Source organism: Trachemys scripta, chromosome 2, assembly GCF_013100865.1.
Source record: "Trachemys scripta elegans isolate TJP31775 chromosome 2, CAS_Tse_1.0, whole genome shotgun sequence".
Taxonomy (NCBI): domain Eukaryota; kingdom Metazoa; phylum Chordata; order Testudines; family Emydidae; genus Trachemys; species Trachemys scripta.
Window position 1 is genome coordinate 86,440,609 of NC_048299.1, and position 17,529 is coordinate 86,458,137.

Here is a 17,529-nt window from a genome sequence, read left to right on the forward strand (position 1 = left end):
CCTACCCCCCCCAGCCCCCCCCCCCCCACCCCCGGGCCCCCCCCCCCCCCAACACTGAACCTCCCATACCCAGGCCCCCCTGCCGAGCTCTATCCCCCCTGCACCCAGAACCCCCCTTCCACTAAGCCCCAACCACTTTCATCTGGACCCCCCCGCAGAGTCCCATTACCGTTGCATGCAGAACCCCCCCAACAAGCCCCTGTGCATCCAGATCCCCCACTGAGCCATCCACACCCACACTACCCCACACAGAACCCTCTCAACCCACACCTGGCTCCCCGCCACACTTGGATCCTCCTGGGCTGAGCTTGCCTGCCCACACCTGGTGCACCTGGCATGGAGAGGCAGGGCCCTGGTATGTTTCTGGGGCAGGGGCAGGCCCAGTCCTTGCGCTATGTCAGGGTTGGGTGTAACCTCACCATTGAGTCCATGTCCCGGGGGGAGCTGCAAAGTGATCTCCCATCTCTGTGCAGCCAGTAGCCTGTGCTCTCCAATGCCATGCTGGAGTCTCCACATTTATTTGACAAATAAAATTTACAGACTTTTGAGATATGTGCAGAACTTTTAATTTTTTGGTGCAGAATTTTTAATTTTGGGCACAGAATTCCCTCAGGAGTAGTCACTTGCAGGTTTAAACTAGTGTAAACTGAAGTCTTTAAACCATGACTTGAGGATTTCAGTAACTCAGCCAGAGGTTATGGGTCTATTTCAGGAGTGGGTAGGGAAGGTTCTGTGGCCTGCAATGTGCAGGAGGTCAGACTAGATAATCATGATGGTCCCTTCTGGCCTTAAAGTCTATGAGAATTCATAGGCAAAGTGACATTTTTGTAGTGAGTCCTTCCCTAAACATGAGACAATGAACAAGACACTGGCCAGGAACTCAGGAGAAGTGGGATCTATCCTCAGTTCCACCACTGATCTGCTCTGTGACCTTGGGCAAATCACTTCAACTTTGTGCCTTGGTTCTCCTCCCTGACCCCCCCCCATTTATAAAATGGGGATACTGATACTTACCTCTCTTGTAAAGCACTTTGAGATCTCCTGATAATAAGAGCTAAGTATCAGATTCGGATCCTGCAATTAGCTCCAAACAACCAGAGCTCTCTGTAGGTGCAGAGGTCATTGCAGGACCCCAGGGCCTTAGTTAAATTCACTGCACCTCATAGTCTCAAAGATTATTTTATTTTCCTCTTCTCTCCCCACCTGTAGCGTCATTTACTTCATTGTGATTCGAACCATATGGATGAAGAGTAAACCTCATGCTGCGATTATTTCCAACTGTACTGGTGAGTCTAGACTTTAGAGATGGGCCAAAGCCATAAAATTCTGATGTGGATCTTCTAACTTTTGATCCCCTTAAGTTTGAGAGTATCTGAACTCAGTCTTGGTATGATCCCAATGTCTAATTATTATTATTGAAGGAATTATTTTCTTTTAATGGCTGTTTGCACAAATAGGTTAGAAATGAGTTGTGAACAATTTCCTCTTTCCTTGGACAGAGAGCCCATTTTCACAGAGGATAGATGATGAGAAAAAAGTGAGACCCCTTATTCCCTCTAAAGTTTCCATGCCTAGAACCAACCCTTTTTTACAATACTTTTTGCTACATTTTGATATGCCTTTGCATTTCTGGATTCCAGTCAGCATCAGAAATACCCAAATGCAAAAGTCAGAGACATGTTCTCCTGGGGTTTCTATCCCTATTCTGTAGTCCAAAGAGACTCAGACTGTTCTGATGTGATTTGGAAAAGTGAGAGTTTTTGGGAAGCTATTTGCTCTGAACCCAAACTACCAGCCATTGGATGTTTCCTACTCACTAGCTGTCACCATCTTACTCATTCCCCTACTCACAACAGTACATGCTATGAAATAATCAATTAACCCTGAAGCTTAAGTGGAACCACAGTACTGAGATAGGAAGGAGAGCTATGATTTAATAAAACCAAAAATGTGTAGTCAGTGACACCACCTGAATTGCAGTTCCAATTACACATAGGCCATTGCTGTTTCTGGAGATTTACCTTCAACTCATATTTCAAATTGTTTGTAATTATATTTTATTACTAATTGTAACATAATCTTAATGCCTGGATGGGAGGGGGATTTTATTATTATACCACTCTGATGTGCACACTCTAGGTTACCAATAATAAAATTATGCATCCAAAATTTGCACACACCTTTTTAATGCTAGCAGATCCCACACTGACATGCATAAATCAGGTACATTCAGCTATGCAAACTTGAATATATAAATATACAGAAGTTTGCCCATTTATACAGGAGCAATGAACACTTATGGGTTAGAATCATGACATGATGATGCTTCCACAATCAACATTGCATCATAATTATCAAACCTACCAATCACAAAACTTGCAAAGGTGTCCCTCCCTTCAGCAAGTCTGAGCAGGGCTGGTTTAGATTTCCAGCTACCCCAAATTCATAATGTAACAAGGCTCAGGTAGCCTGGAAAGATAAATCCATCTTCTCATCTAAGAGGTATAGTCTCCTTTTTGGGCTAGTCCTTAACTCCCATTAACATTAATATGAGCTAGTTCAACTTCCAGATGGGATCTTTCACTGGCTACAAAGCCATCTTGATCCTTTTTACCAGTTACACCAATTATGTAGTCTCAAGAAGCTCTTGCTGTAAAATGTGCAGAAGACATTAATATACACAGTCTCCCATTACCAAAGAGATCATTAAAGTTTCACTTCTAAACTGAGGCTACACAAGACAAGAGGTCAGTTAATAAATATGATCCCAAAATGTGTTTATTATATTGAATGTAACTAATTTTACCTTAGAGTTGGCATGGACCAGGCTGTAGCTGGTCTGGGCTAGTAGTCAGAGCCGGAGTCAGGTGTAGTGGGCACAGCAGGCATCCAGGTTGGAGAATGAAGCCAAGGGTCTGCACTAGAGTCAACTGCCAATCACCACAGCCAGGGGTCAAGTCAGAGTCAGAACCAGGAATCAAAGCTGAAGGTCAGGGCGGAGTCTGGGTTAGACTAAATGCCAAAACCAACATTTAAGCCAGAGTCTGAGTCAGCAGTTGGAGGCCAGGATCAAAGCCAGGAATGGTAACTGGTGATTGGAGATGAGACATAAGGGCAGGAAATGGAGAAGAGATAACAACCAAGCATGGAGCAGGAACACAGTAGGAACAGGACCAAAGGCAGGAGTGAGGCAGGAACAGAGCAAAAATCATGAACAAGGTTTGGTGCAGGAGAACAAGCAGGGTTGAATGCAGGTACAACAAGAAATCACCTTGTAGCTGAGAGAAACTTCCTGTCCCATCTTCTGGCCTAAATAGCGTGGTTGGACCAACCAGTGCAGCCGGGCAATCCACCAATCAAGGCTCCTATGGGCGGAGCCTTGGCTGAGGCTATAGTCGTACTAGCTTCTTATTCCAACCAGTTTCAGCAGACCCTGGGTGTAGGCCAGGATGTAGAAGCTGCCTGGGGGGCCTCAGGCTGGGTTCAAACCCTGTGACATCACAACAGTGACAAAAGAAAAATGGATAATCACAGAGAAATCATGTATATTATAGTAATCACTCTGGTGTCATTCAGTTATAGCTCTTGATTTTCCTCTCAGTTACCGTAGTGTGTTTTCCACAGAGTTGCACCTGATTTACACCACTGTAACTGAGATGAGAGTCAGGTTCATGGCTTCTAAATTCAAGGCACATTTCGTTTCTGAGAAGCTGTTCAACAAAAGTCCTTTTTAATTATTATTAAATAAACATGAATAAGGGAAAATGTATGATTGATTACCTAATGGATAAAAAAAAGAAAAGGATTATTTAAAGGGAACTGAGAACAGAGCTTTTTAAAATTCTTCTTAATAAAATGCATTTAAGAAATGAATAGTAATTGTATTTTTCAAGGTCTTTTTTTAATGACAATTTCTAACACCTTTCACAAAATATCGCATGTAAAGTAGCATTGTTGTTGCTGGGTAAGTGGCTACCAGGGCCAAGATTTTCAAAAGTGACTAGTGATTTTGGGTGGCTCAGATGTACCTGGGATGTACCTGCCTGAGATGTACCTGCCCCAAAAATCAGTACAAAAAGTCAAAATCTCAATGAACATTTTTTTTGAATGTATAAAAAATAACTAATAATCCAAAGAAAAAAAATATACAGATTGGGTCAACCTAAATATTTCATTTTGATAATTCTGAAATGTTTTGTTTAATTTTTGACCTTTTTTATTTTTAAACTTTTTTTAGTATAAATTAATTAAATTTTCAAGCTGAAAACTCATTTTGAACCAGAAAACAACACTTAACATTTCAAAAATGTCAAAATGGCGACTGATAATTTTGAAACTTTTGTCCAAAAAAGTTTCAAATAGGAAAATCCATCACATCTCTGATCCTTTCCTGGGAAGTTTTGGTTTTGATGAATCAGCATTTTTGAAAATTAAAAATGTTTTTCAGAAGATTCCCATCCAGTTCTAGTGCTGAGCACTAGAGTGATGGACGTTGATTTCAATTAGTGGAAGGTTGGCCCGATTCTATAACTCCATCGATCCCTGCATTTCCTGCTAGTTAATCGGAAGTCCTGCATTTAACCTTTCTCCCTCTTATTTCCCCAGATGGCAAATTCTGTGCCAGCTACACCCATCGAGGGATCATATCAAAGGCTAAAGTTAAAGCTATCAAGTACAGCATTGTAATTATTCTTGGTAAGTGAAAACCATACAGTCGGTAGCTATATAGGTAAAGAGAATGAAAAGAGCTGGTATAGATAAGAGAGGGATTTGACTGACTGTATTCCAGAATTTTGGTTACAATGTATTTATGGAAGAACTGCTCTTTTCGCTATAGACAATATAAATGGTTCATCAGCAAATAGTAAAGATATTTAGAAAATGTTTAATTGTGAATGACTTTAACTTGGAATTGTATTTGTCCAGTGTATGTGTATTATTACTTCCACAATGGTATGTGTCTTCATTGTGCTTTATGGACAAATAAAATACAGGTCCCTAACCCAAACTAGTTTCCACCCTTACAGGTCTAAACATGCACCCCTTGAAGACAAGGGCCCATAGTGCAGGATGTAGGGGTGCTGTTGCACCCCCTGGCTTGAAGCGGTTTCCATCATATATAGGGTTTACACTTTGGTTCAATGGCTTTCAGCACCCCCATTATACACATTGCTCCAGCACCCCTGTTAGGGCCAGATCCTCAGCTGAAATAAGCTGATGTAGCACCATTGACTTCAGTGGAACAAAACAGGTTACATCAGCTGTAGATGAGTCCCAAAGTGTCCCTGACTTCAACAGGAGCAGCAGCAACTCCAGTAGTCACTGGTTAATTGAGCTCATTATGTCCATAACATTCAGCGGAATAATTCCAGATCCTCTTCAGGGCTGACTATGGTGCCACAGTAGCAATAGGTAAAGACGGCATTTAATTACTAAACCTCCTTTTCAGTTGCTTGCAGCTCTCCCAGAAAACGACCTTTTAGGCTGCAATTACTCAAGAGTTCCAGTTAGCATCCGCTGTGGATGTGGGTGTAGGTTTGTAGTGGATTTTTTTTCTTTTTTCTGACGTGCACACTTCTTCAATGTTGTTTGAAATAAGAGCACCATCTCATTTCCCATTAGACCATCCATCAGCCATCAGATGGTAACAGTTATTGGACTTGACTGAGCTGAGCTCAATTTGAATTGGCAAAATGATCCATATAAGAACTAAGTATTATTACATTACACCTCAATATTTACCACATCTGAGAGAGCCAAATAATCGTTTACCCAGAGAGAGACAAATAATCATTTTTATGGCAAATGCCTTCTCTATACCACTTATATCACATCCCTGTCTAGTTTCTCATCCTATACTCACAATTATGTAACTATTGTAATTATATTTTTAAATATATGTATTTTTGTATAAATCCAACTACTGTAGATATGTTATATACACAGGAGCACACTCACTATATATATTCCATTCACATTTAATGAGACAGCTTGGGGTGTGAAGTACCACCCAGTACAAGAAAAGCAAGCAGAATCTGATCCTTAATTAATTCACAGATAAATTAGGAGAGAGGTATAAAAGGGGACTGGCAACGAGATCATCCCTGCTGGCATAGCACTGAAAAGGAGAAAGAGGAACTCTACTCTCTTTCTGGAGTTAAATGAGAGCTAAGACTTGTGCAAACATAGCCACACAGACAGGCCCAGTGACGAGAGGGGGGCAAAGGGGGCAATTGCCCAGGGGCCCAGGGAATTTAAAAGGGCCTGGGCGCCCCTAGGCCCCGCTGCGGTAGTGCAGCGGGGCTAAGGCAGGCTTCCTGCCTGCCCTCGCTCCGCACCATTCCCAGAGTAGCTGGCATGTCCCTGCAGCCCCTGGAATGGGGTCTCCGCGCATTGCCCTGGCTTGAGCACCAACTCTGCAGCTCCCATTGTCCAGGAACTGTGACCAATGGGAGCTGCGGGGGGGAGGGGCGGTGCCTATGGGCAGTGGCATGCGGAGACCCCCGGGCCCCCTGCCTAGGAGCCGCTGCCAGAGGGGTGTGCCGGTTGCTTTTGTGAGCTGCCCGAGGTAAGCACTGACCCCCTCCTGCACTCCAACTCCCTGTCCCAGCCAATAGCCCGCACTCCACACCCACGCTCAAACTCCCTCCCAAGCCTGACCCTGCACTCCCTCCCACACCCCAACCCCCTAGCCCAGCCTGGTGAAAGTGAGTGAGGGTGGAGGAGAGTGAGCAAAGCAGGGAGGGGGGATGGAATGAGCAGGGGGTGGGGCATCAGAGAAGGGGCAGGACAGAGGCATTGTCTTTGCGCGATTAGACAGGTCTTTGGGTTTGTGAGATCAGACAGTTGGCAACCCTACCGGGGGGCACATGTGGAAGCCCTGGCCGTGCCGGAAGAGTATGCCCAGCAGTGCAACTGGCAGCTCGCTGGGCACCAGCCAGCGCAGGCGCAGCAACACCCCCACCCCCCCAAATGTCAGGCGGACACTGACTGCTCTGCCCAAGGGCCCGGAATTGCTGTTAGCGGGCCCACAGAGCTAGATGTTAGAATGAAAGTTCCAGTGGAAACATACTGAGTTTTGATCTCTCTGATAAGTTCAACTCCTTTCTAGAATGAGATTTTCTACTTTATCAAAGTATCATCTGACCTCATCCTCAAAGGAAACCTGCACAACGCTTTCAAAAGACAAGCCTGGGAGCTTAAATTCATAACTTTGCTAGACACTAAAAATCAGGGACTGAATAGATAGATACTGGGTTTATGGCTTATTATAATAATTTGCATGGCCGGCTCTGGCTTTTTTGCCACCCCAGGCAAAAAAGCCGCCGCCCGGCCGCCCACCCCCCCGGGGTGGGGTGGGGAGGGCAGCCGGAACCCTGGGAGGAGGGCGGCGAGCCCCGGCCGGGGCTCCGCTCTCCCCCCGGCAGCCAGAGCACAGGGGGCAGGGCGGCAAGCCCCAGCCAGGGCTCGCTGCTCTCCCCCCGGCGGCCAGGGGGAGGGCGTCGGGGAGGGAGGGCGGCCAGAGCGCCGGGGGGAGGGCGGCGAGCCCGGCCGTGGCCCTGCTCTCCCCGGGGGCCGGAGCGCCGCGCCACCCCCCTCCAGGTGCCGCCCCAAGCACAAGCTTGGTGGGCTGGTGCCTGGAGCCGGCCTTGATAATTTGTAACCCACTAACAACTTTCCACCCACCCACCCCTTTCCTCCCTATGACTATAGGGATGTGAACAGGCCACTTCACCTTGAATGGTTCCTTGAAATATGTGTTAACTACTTAGGCTAAACAATCTGTTCTATATTGTATTGAGCTATGACACTCTGATTAAGTTTCCCAAACTGGAAAAACAGCTTTGTGTAAGTTCAAAAGCTTGTCTCTCTCTCTCACCAACAGAAGTTCGTCTAATAAAAAATATTACCTCACCCACCTTGTCTCTCCTTACCCTCAGTCATTTAAAAAGAACTCTGTGAATGTTTAATAATGGAGGTAGTTGATGGATGTGTATGGTTGTGGCTCCATTGGATACAACTCTTCTCATTTATCTGATCTGCCCCCATCTCTCTCTGCATAGACCTACATGGTTCTCTCAGAGTTTTGCTCTGTAGTGTGCAATCATCTACTTCCCCACTTCCTGAACAATGGAACTCTGCTGGTGGCACCTGCGTTCAGAGCCTTCCACAATCCTTGCTTGTGCTGAAGTCTTTTGTTCTTCATGAGTGAATGTCGGATTTATGTATTACCATTTAAATTAACAAGCACACTGGAAGATTAAATGGTTGACATCGTCTGGTTTGAGACCTCGTTTGGCGATATTTACACCCCACAGTGTTCCTGATTAATATGTGAGGCATACACAATTCATGCATAAAAAGACACTGTGAAAACCACTGTACTTCGACTTCATTTTCTACTGTTCTATCTGCTGTGACTAAGAAGTGAAGACATCTGGGAAGCAGGGGGTGAAGAGAGAAAAGTTTAGCACTCTGATTCAATGCTAGAAGCATGCTGATTGCCCAAATGGGAACAGTGAGCTTTCCCTACCTCACTGCATAGCGGAGGTCTTGGTGCAGGTGTCATTCTGCATTCATTTCCTAGGGAGACAAAATTATATTAGTGGAATGATGATGCTGACACTGTATGGAGATAAATAAAGGCTGCAGCACCCAGGGCTTGAGATTAGCTGGTAGTGCTACACAGGAAGACAATTGTAGCCATTTACTTATACAGCTGACACCCACGCCTGCATCTACAGATGGGTATTTTCATGGTAGCATACTCAGAGATGCACATACCCTTTCTCTTCAAGCACAGCATTTATACTGACATATTTTGTGGAAAAAACTATACTGTAGTTGCTTGTTTCATTGTTTAGTGCTAGCGTTTGCAAATACCAAAAACTTTTGTCTGAATCATGCTATTCACAAGAACAGAATCACAGCTATTTTTTTAAACTCATCTATGTGGCAATCAGGGCCAGCTCCAGGCACCAGCTTAACAAGCAAGTGCTTGGGGCAGTCAGGGGAGAGGGGCGGCACCTGCAGCAATTCGGGGGCGGCAGGTCCCTCACTCCCTCTAGGAGCGAAGGACCTGCTACTGAACTGCCGCCGCCGATCGCGGCTTTTTTTTTTTTCCAATTGCCGCCACTGATCGCGATCACGGCTTTTTTTTTTTTTTGCTTGGGGCGGCAGAAATGCTGGAGCCGGCCCTGGTGGCAATAAAAGAAAGCCTTTGTTACAGTCTACTGCCTCTACAAGGCTGTCCATAACAGCTGCTAACCTTATTGAATGTTGAAGCTTATGCTCATTAAAAATGTCTGATTGGGATTTTCAAAGGAGACTCAGCAAGAGAGGTACATAAATCCCTTTGTACCATAGGCGTCAACTCCATGGGTCATCACCGGCCTAGACCAAGTGCACCCACTGGCAGAACTGGGGGTTGAGCTCCCCCAGGGCCCGGAGGAAGCCAGTGCCTGTGATTTCTACTTCACTGGATGTTGGGGAATTGGGGGTTAATACCCGGCATATATATATATAAGGAAAGCAGTTTGCACATTCCTTGCATATCTTGAATGTGCTCAGACAAGTGTCAGCTGAGAAATACAACAACATTCAAAGGTGGCAAAATGTAAGCTCAGGATATGCATTTGAGGGCAGGTCTATGCTTCAAACAGTGCAGCGGCACAGCTGCACCAGTGCACCTATGCCTCTATAGCATTTCAGAGAAGACACTGCTACGCCAATGAGAGAAGCTCTTCAGTGTAGTTAATCCACCTCCGTGAGAGGCAGTAGCTAGGTCGATGGGAGAAGGTCTCCTGTTGACTTAGCGCTGTTGTAGCGTAGATTTTTCACACCCCATAGTGACGGAGTTATACCAATGTACGTTTATAGTGTAGCGCTTGCCTGAAATAACATTGTTTTGTTTTGAAGTATTCCTGGACATTGGGCAGCATGCTCTTTTCTGAGCCCACAGCTAGACATGCATTCACAGCCAATGAGTGATATTCTGTAGGGGTGAATTCCCCCATTCTAATGGCTCCCCATAAATCTTGACTCAACACACTTTGTGTGGGGGGCACTACATGAGGGCTGGGTAGGACAGAATCCATCCTGCGGGCAAGGCAAGAGGTAATTTTGTAGCCTGTTAATATCTGCTGTGACAGCTCTGGACTGGAATAGGGGCCATGAACCATGCATGTTACATTATTGCAACCCTCCCTCTTCTTCTCCAAATCCTGCTTTCAGGGGTGGCCTCTGCTGAACTGGCACAGAGTACTCCCATGCATTCATTCTGTAGCACCCTCCAGCCACTGTGAAGAACCACAGTGAGTCTGCTGTGGTTTGGAGTGAGAGTGCAGAAGAGAGTCTTGTCTCTTACCCTACGTGCATCTTGTAAACATAGTGCAGTTAACATTGGGTTAGTTTTGCGGTGACTGAGTTTACACTGGCTGTTCGCACAGGGGACCATTAGCACAGCCATTCACTGTATTTGATGATGTTTTAATCGGCTATCTATTTATCCTTATGATTATATTTCAGTTGTCTAGTTCTCTCATAATGCCTAGATGTGTCTAGGGGGACCACTTTATGAATACACTTACTGGAAGAATCACAATATTTTATGGTTATTACAATAAAAATAAAGGAGCAGATATATGAAGATCTAATAACTAATCCCTTAACTAGTACTTTTTAATAGGGAGAGAGACTCTTGCGTAAGCAAACATATATGTGGCCAATCTGTTTTATGGTAATCTTCTTAAATACTCACCCTATCTAACTTCAGCATTTTAAATCTCCCTCTCTCTTTTGCAGCATTTGTCCTCTGCTGGAGTCCTTACTTTCTCTTTGATATCCTGGACAACTTCAATGTACTCCCTCAGACCAAAACACGCTTCTATGCATCTGTGATTATTCAAAATCTACCATCTTTAAACAGTGCCGTTAATCCCCTTATCTACTGCATCTTCAGCAACATCGTATGCCGTCCTTTTTTTGGGTACTGCTTCGTTATTGCAGTAGCTGCTGTATATCACCTATTCTTCTTAAAAAAACTGAAATAAAATAAAATAAAAGGGAGGGGGACATAAATACAATTTTTAAACTTTACCAATTGTGTGTAGATAATTCTATTATTTTTATATTTTAATTTTTACCTTTTATTTCCTTTAGGAAAAGAAGAGCAAGAAACTTAGGGGGGACTTTCAAAGACCGAACTGATGGGCAGGAAATGCAGGCTGTGTCCAAGCCCGAATACATCTAGAGCGCATATATCAAGACCCCTGCTATTACTGCCTTGAGAATGCTGACATCTCATTCTTTCTCTGTAGCATTTGGATTTCAGAATGGCATTGCAAATTCTTTCACTGTACACCCTATGGGCCAAATTCAGCCCTGGGATAAAGGAAAGTTGCATGCTCTTATGCCAAGACCGAATTTGGCTCTCTATTTCCAGAGAAGCTGTATCCAAGTACAGCTTGTATCCAAGCGGTGTACCTGAATGTAAATATATTTTATCTATCAGGATTTTCTATCTGTTTTTAAAGATTATCTTGTTGAAGCTATATATAGTTACCGGCTGATGTAACTTGTAAAGAGCATTTAGAGCTAATTACAGACAGGGGCCTTATTTAATACATTTGCAATGAAGTGTTGGCATCATCTCAACTCAGACCACATTTAATTTATTGGTGAGATTTTGGTTTCTTTATATACCACGATATATGAAGTATACAAAAAGGCGGCGGGGGGGATGGTAATTAATGGGTCAAAATCATCAGGGGATATAAACTGGTGTAGCATCATTGAAGCTTTAGAATGCCACTGATTTACAAACAGATGTTGATCTTGCCCCACCTGTTTAAGTAAGAGCTACTGCAATATTTGTAAAACTACACCAGCGCAGATGGCTTAAATTGTTTAAAAAAATATGGAAGCCTCTAAATTGCAATGTAAAGTCAGATCCCACAAACACCTTTGTGAGTAGTCCCAGTGAAATCAACAGGACTATTTGTATCCATATTCCTGTTTGCCAAAGGTTATATTAAGTACAAGTGGTCACCTTTAACAACTGATGAATTGCCTTCAACAACTAAAGAACTTTACCTCAGTTTTTGCTGTATTCTAGGTAGTCTCTATAGCAAATATGGGGCCGTTTATGTAATACTGCATATCAGGAGCTAATATTACCTATCTACTGTATCTAAGGCAAAATTAACACTAGCACCTACATGTTGCAAACTATGGGCAATATGGAATAGGATACCATTGCTGTCATTCTTGCATACCTTTGGGTCATTTTGGTAAATGCACTAGGTAAGCACAGTAATACCAGGTTGAGCTTGGCTCGCTCTCATTTGTGGACAGTAGTGCCAGTTTTCACAGAGCCTTTCATTCATTTACTGTATGCACTACTGTTTATGCTGCTGGCCTTGTCTGCATTCTATTGTTGCTGCTCCCACACACGTTCTTTACGACTGTTCCAGTAGACTTTTGACTCACTCCACTGATCTCTCAGTGATGTGATATTACAGTCTTGTTACCCACATATAAATCCTACTCAGGATAAGCTCTCTATATTTTAAAGATTCCTCTTTTAACTAAGGCTAGGGATGGAGGGGGGAAAAATTATAGCCTGCTCAAATCTTCACCCTACCCAAACAGCTGACTCTAAATATTTATTCAGGTTTAGACTGGTTCCAATTTCAATTAATTCCCCCTTCTTCTGCCCTCTGACTCCAAGCATGAATGCGGTTACCACCCTTTTACCTTTAAACACCGCCTAGTTTCTTTCCATCTCAAGAACCTCTGATAAACCCCAAACTCCCGCCTCTTCCAACCTGAGATCCCATACAGTAGGCCTGTTCTTGCACTGCTGAGTCTTTGGAGTTCCCAGTGTAGGATCCAGCATCTCTCTCTCTCTCTGCTTGTCCTAGGCCTCAATAAATTGAAACTATTGTATGCATTCTAAAGTGTGCTGTACACCCTGGAGTGGAAAAAAAAAAAAAAAGCTGAATCTTCAAATGTAGGATGAAGAGAAGAGGGGGTCAAAGATAGGGAGACCCTATTGGGATGAATTGGTGGGATCTAAAGTGTAAGATCATTGGGACAAAGATTGTTCTCTTTGTGTTAGTATAGTGCTAACACAATGGGGATCTGACCTATTTAGAACCTTTAGACACTGCTGTAATGTAAGAACATAAGAAATGCCATAGTGGATCAGATCAATGGTCCATCTAGCCCATTGTCTCTGACAGAGCACTTATCAAGTGACCCTATTGTCCACTCCGACCTTCTGGCAGTCAGTACACCCAGAGAATGGGGTTGTACCCCTGACCAACTTGACTAATAGCTACTGATGGACCTATCCTCCATTAACTTATCTAATTTATTTTTGAACCCAATTATACTTTTAGCCCTTACAATATTCTCTGGGAAAGAGTTCCTCTGATTGACTGTGCGTTGAAAAAGTACTTCCTTATGTTTGTTTTAATCCTGCTGCCTATTAATTTCATTGGCGACTCTGGGGTCGTGTGTTATGTGAAGGAGTAAATAACACTTCCCTATTCACTTTCTCCACACCATTCATGACCTCTATCATATTCCCCCCTTAGTTATCTTTTTTTTTGTAAGATGAACAGTTCCAGTCTTTTTAATCTCTCCTCATATGGAAGCTGTTTCATACCCTTAATCATTTTTGTTTCCCTTCTCTATACCTTTTCCAATTCAAATATATCTTGTATGAGATAGGGTGACCAGAACTGCACGCAGTATTCAAATTGTGGGCATACTATGGATGATATAGTGGCATTATAATATGTTTTGTCTTATCATCTGTCCCTTTCCTAATGGATCCTAACATTGTTAGCTTTTTTGACTGCTGCTTCAGGATCTATTGGAAGGTTACAGATAAGGAAATTCTCATTAAAGGAACCCAGGGAACAGGGAGGTGCAAGGGGACTATTGGCGAATTACAAGGAAGGAGGCAGAAGTCAAGCAACGCACTGTCAACTTGTGGAACTCCTCGCCAGAGGATGTTGTGAAGGCCAATACTGTAACGGGGTTCAAAAGGGAGCTAGATAGATTCATGGAAGATAATCCATCAATGGCTATTAGCCAGGATGGGCAGGAATGGTGTCCTTAGCCTCTGTTTGCCAGAAGCTGGGATTGGGTGACAGGGCATGGATCACTTGATGATAACCTGTTTGTTCATTCCCTTGGGGCACCTGCCATTGGCCACTGTCAGAAGACAGGATACTGGGCTTGATGGAGCTTTGGTCTGACCCAGTATGGCCATTCTTATGTTCTATTAATTAGAGGGTCATGGAGAAGTATAGAGTGGAGCCTTAAAGTTAGGATAAACATGAGAAATTAACTTTTTATGGTTCAGTCTTGTCAAATCCAGGACTAGGCCATAGACGGTGATCCACCATGTTTCCATCATTTAGAATTCCCTTCCATAAGCTCTCAGGGAATCTTCCTTGCTTAGTGTACTCAAATGCAAAACTCAATGGTGTCAAAGGGCTTGGCTACACTTGCAAGTTAGAGTGCATTAAATCAGCCCCAGGCACCATAACTCCTGAGGTGTCCACACTGGCAAGGCACTTGGAGCGCCTGAACTCTGCTGCTGGAGCGCTCCTGGTAATCTACCTTCATGAGAAGCATAGAGCTTGCTGCATCCCGGCTGGAGCACCAGGGTGTCAGTGGGGACAACATGTTGCATTACTGAGCTGTGATTGGCCTCCAGAAATGTCCCATAATCCCCTGAAGTCAAGTAGCCACTCTGGTCATTGTTTTGAACTCGGCTGCAGGCATGCGGATATCCCCTTTCAAAGCTCCGTTTCTGACAGCTGGCTGCTTATCTGCTCCGGAACACTAAGCAAACCATTACTGTGGAATGCTTTTGCTGCCGAGGCAGGCGTGTTTGTGTGTGTGTGTGGGGGGGGGGGGGGGCCCGATGTCAGGGCTTCCCCCTGCTGCTATCTGAATTTACAAGACAGCATGCTGACCCCCAAAACACACTGTCTCTCCCCACACGTACACACAACATATTCCCTCTCACACTTCTCACCCCCTCATTTGAAAAGCAGTTGGCAATCTAATAGGATGCCCATGGAACAATGGGATTGGAAAACCTGCATCATGTGATGCTGTGCCTGCCCCATTAGGCATTGCAACCCCTTCCAAAGTATGCTGCCATCACTTGCACACTGGGATAGCTACCACAACGCACTGCTCTCTGTGGTGTTGCAAGAGCTGCATGTAAACATGCTTCACAGTCACAAGGAGCAAGTGTGAACACACAGCAGCACTTCCCCTGCTGCTGTCTCTGAGGGCTGGTTTAACTCCCGGCGCTGGTTTAACTCCCGGCGCTCTGCGTCTGCAAGTGTAGCCATAGTCTTACTGATTTAGCTGGTGGGCTAGCTATATTGATTTCAATATTTATTTTGGTGTAAGGCATCGTAAAATGTTTGCATGATACTGTACTCTGATCAGTTCTATTGCACTGTATATTGTACTATAAATTCTGATCTGAGTTTATTTCTCCTCCTCCTCCAAGATTTGCATTTCTATGTAAGTGGAATGTGTTTAAATAGTTTATAGGGGTTTTTATAATCCTTTACAGTCAGCTTGCTCCCTGCAAAGAAATCTGAATAAATCTTATTTGCTTATGTATATTACAGTAGTCATTTTTTTTAAACTAGTAGGTACAAGGCATCTCATTTATGGTTTATATGTTCTCGTAAGACCAAGATAATCAATAAGAATATCCTTCCATAGTTAAAAAGCTCACTTTAATTAAAACAATGAAGCGACAAGTCCTCATAACAGAGTCACTTTAGACAGACTGCATGTAAGGATTAGATAATATTTCCTATTTTCAGTTATTTACAACCTGGAGAAGGGGGGGGGTGACATTTTTCAGGCTGAACTTGGCTTTAGCCTGTGAGGTTGTGTGTGTTTGTTTCTTTTCTGACGTAACACACACATTTTCTACTTTTAAATTCTTAGCACATTTTAGAAATATATTATCTACATTTCAGATATTCTGCGGGGCTCCAGGAAAGTCAAACAGATTTTCATTTGACAAATTAATTTAAGCCCCAAGTCTGCAAACTGACACTTGTGCTTCACTTTAAGAACATAAATAACTCCCATTAAAGTTAAGCACATGTGTAAGTGTTGGCAGGCTCTGGGCCTCAAGCTTTATCTGAAACCAGTCACCATTTGGTTTCAGAGTAACAAAGTTATTGTTATTTTGATCAAGCACAATTCTGTACCAGCTGCCATTTTCATGATAACAATTTTGAATTGACTATGGGCCTTATTCTGAAGCCCTTATCCGCGTGAGCATCTACCTGCTTAAATGGCTCCATAATAATGCTGAATGCTGCCCAAGTATTTAAAAATAGCAATAATACATTTCTCTTAGGCCAGGTCTACCTGTACAGCGCTACAGGAGCACAGCTGTACTAATGCCACTGCAGCATGTCTGGTGACAACATTCTGTGCCAACATTCTATCCCTTCGGCATAAAAACACACCTCGGCGAACAACAGAACTGTGCACACAAGTGGTTGTGTCCGTGTAACTTAGGTTGCTTAGGAGGGTGGTTTATTCACACCCCTGAGCAACATAAGTTATGCCGACATAGGTTGTAGTGTAGACAGCCTCCCATACAGGTCTTTCTTTTTTATTTCTCTTTGGTGTGTGGGGGTGTCTGTGTGTGTGTGTGTGTGTGTGCGCGCGCACTGTGTGAAAAGCTAAGCCAAAGAGATGAGTTTTGCATTTATCTCTGAAAGAGGTTAGTTCCATGATTATCCTTACCTCTTGCAGGAATGAGTCCCCTGATCCAGGGCCAGCTCTAGCTAAAGATTTGCCTTCTACATTCACAAGCCACTCCCTCTTGGGTAGCGGTTTCATTGTTCCACTGCAATATAGTTGTCATGGCAGATCCCAGTTATGTCAGGTGATGCGATCTCTCCAGTAGCTAGGGCCAATCTCATGCAGGGCTTTGAATATCAGGTCAGAGACACTGAACATCATGAAAAGTAGAACATTCAGGTGATCTGTCCATAGACCCATAGAAATATAGGACTGGCAGGAACCTCAGGAGGTCATCTAGTCCACCTCCCACTGCAGAATAAAAGCGAATTCAGAAACACAAAATTTTCCACAGAATGGAAATTCCAGTTCCCTCATAGCTTGAGATATTAGAAGGCCTGAATGAATTAAGTGTTTTGGTTCTAGTGTTCTGAATGTTCCTCTCAGCTTGGCTATTGTAGGCATTCAGCATTTATTGCTAGTGGGGTTGATCTCTGCAGCTCTTGAAGTCTCAAATGAGCGGGGTGCATAATTTACTCCTGGGGGAATTCTGCCCCAATCCTCAATGCAGAATTTGCTTAGAAATTAATGTTCTGCACAGAATTTTTTTTCCTCCATAGAATTGGCTCTGCAGAGATGGTGGCCACCACTAGGATACCCAGCAGAGCCCAGCTTCCCAGCTCACAAATAGAAGACCCTGCCAGGGGGAGGAAGGAG

The 17,529-nt window shown here is 43.8% G+C and overlaps 1 protein-coding gene across 1 annotated transcript in view; it reads left to right on the plus strand.

The window, feature by feature from the left end:
- Nucleotides 1-11,747, plus strand: part of NPSR1 (neuropeptide S receptor 1) — a 103,804-nt gene extending 92,057 nt beyond the window's left edge. Inside the window, exons 6-9 of the mRNA XM_034761177.1 lie at nt 1,210-1,286; nt 4,606-4,695; nt 10,804-10,987; nt 11,161-11,747. Of these exons, the coding sequence (XP_034617068.1) occupies nt 1,210-1,286; nt 4,606-4,695; nt 10,804-10,987; nt 11,161-11,251 (442 nt within the window). The 3' untranslated portion in view covers nt 11,252-11,747. The remainder of the gene's footprint in view (nt 1-1,209; nt 1,287-4,605; nt 4,696-10,803; nt 10,988-11,160) is intronic.
- Nucleotides 11,748-17,529: the final 5,782 nt, after the last annotated feature.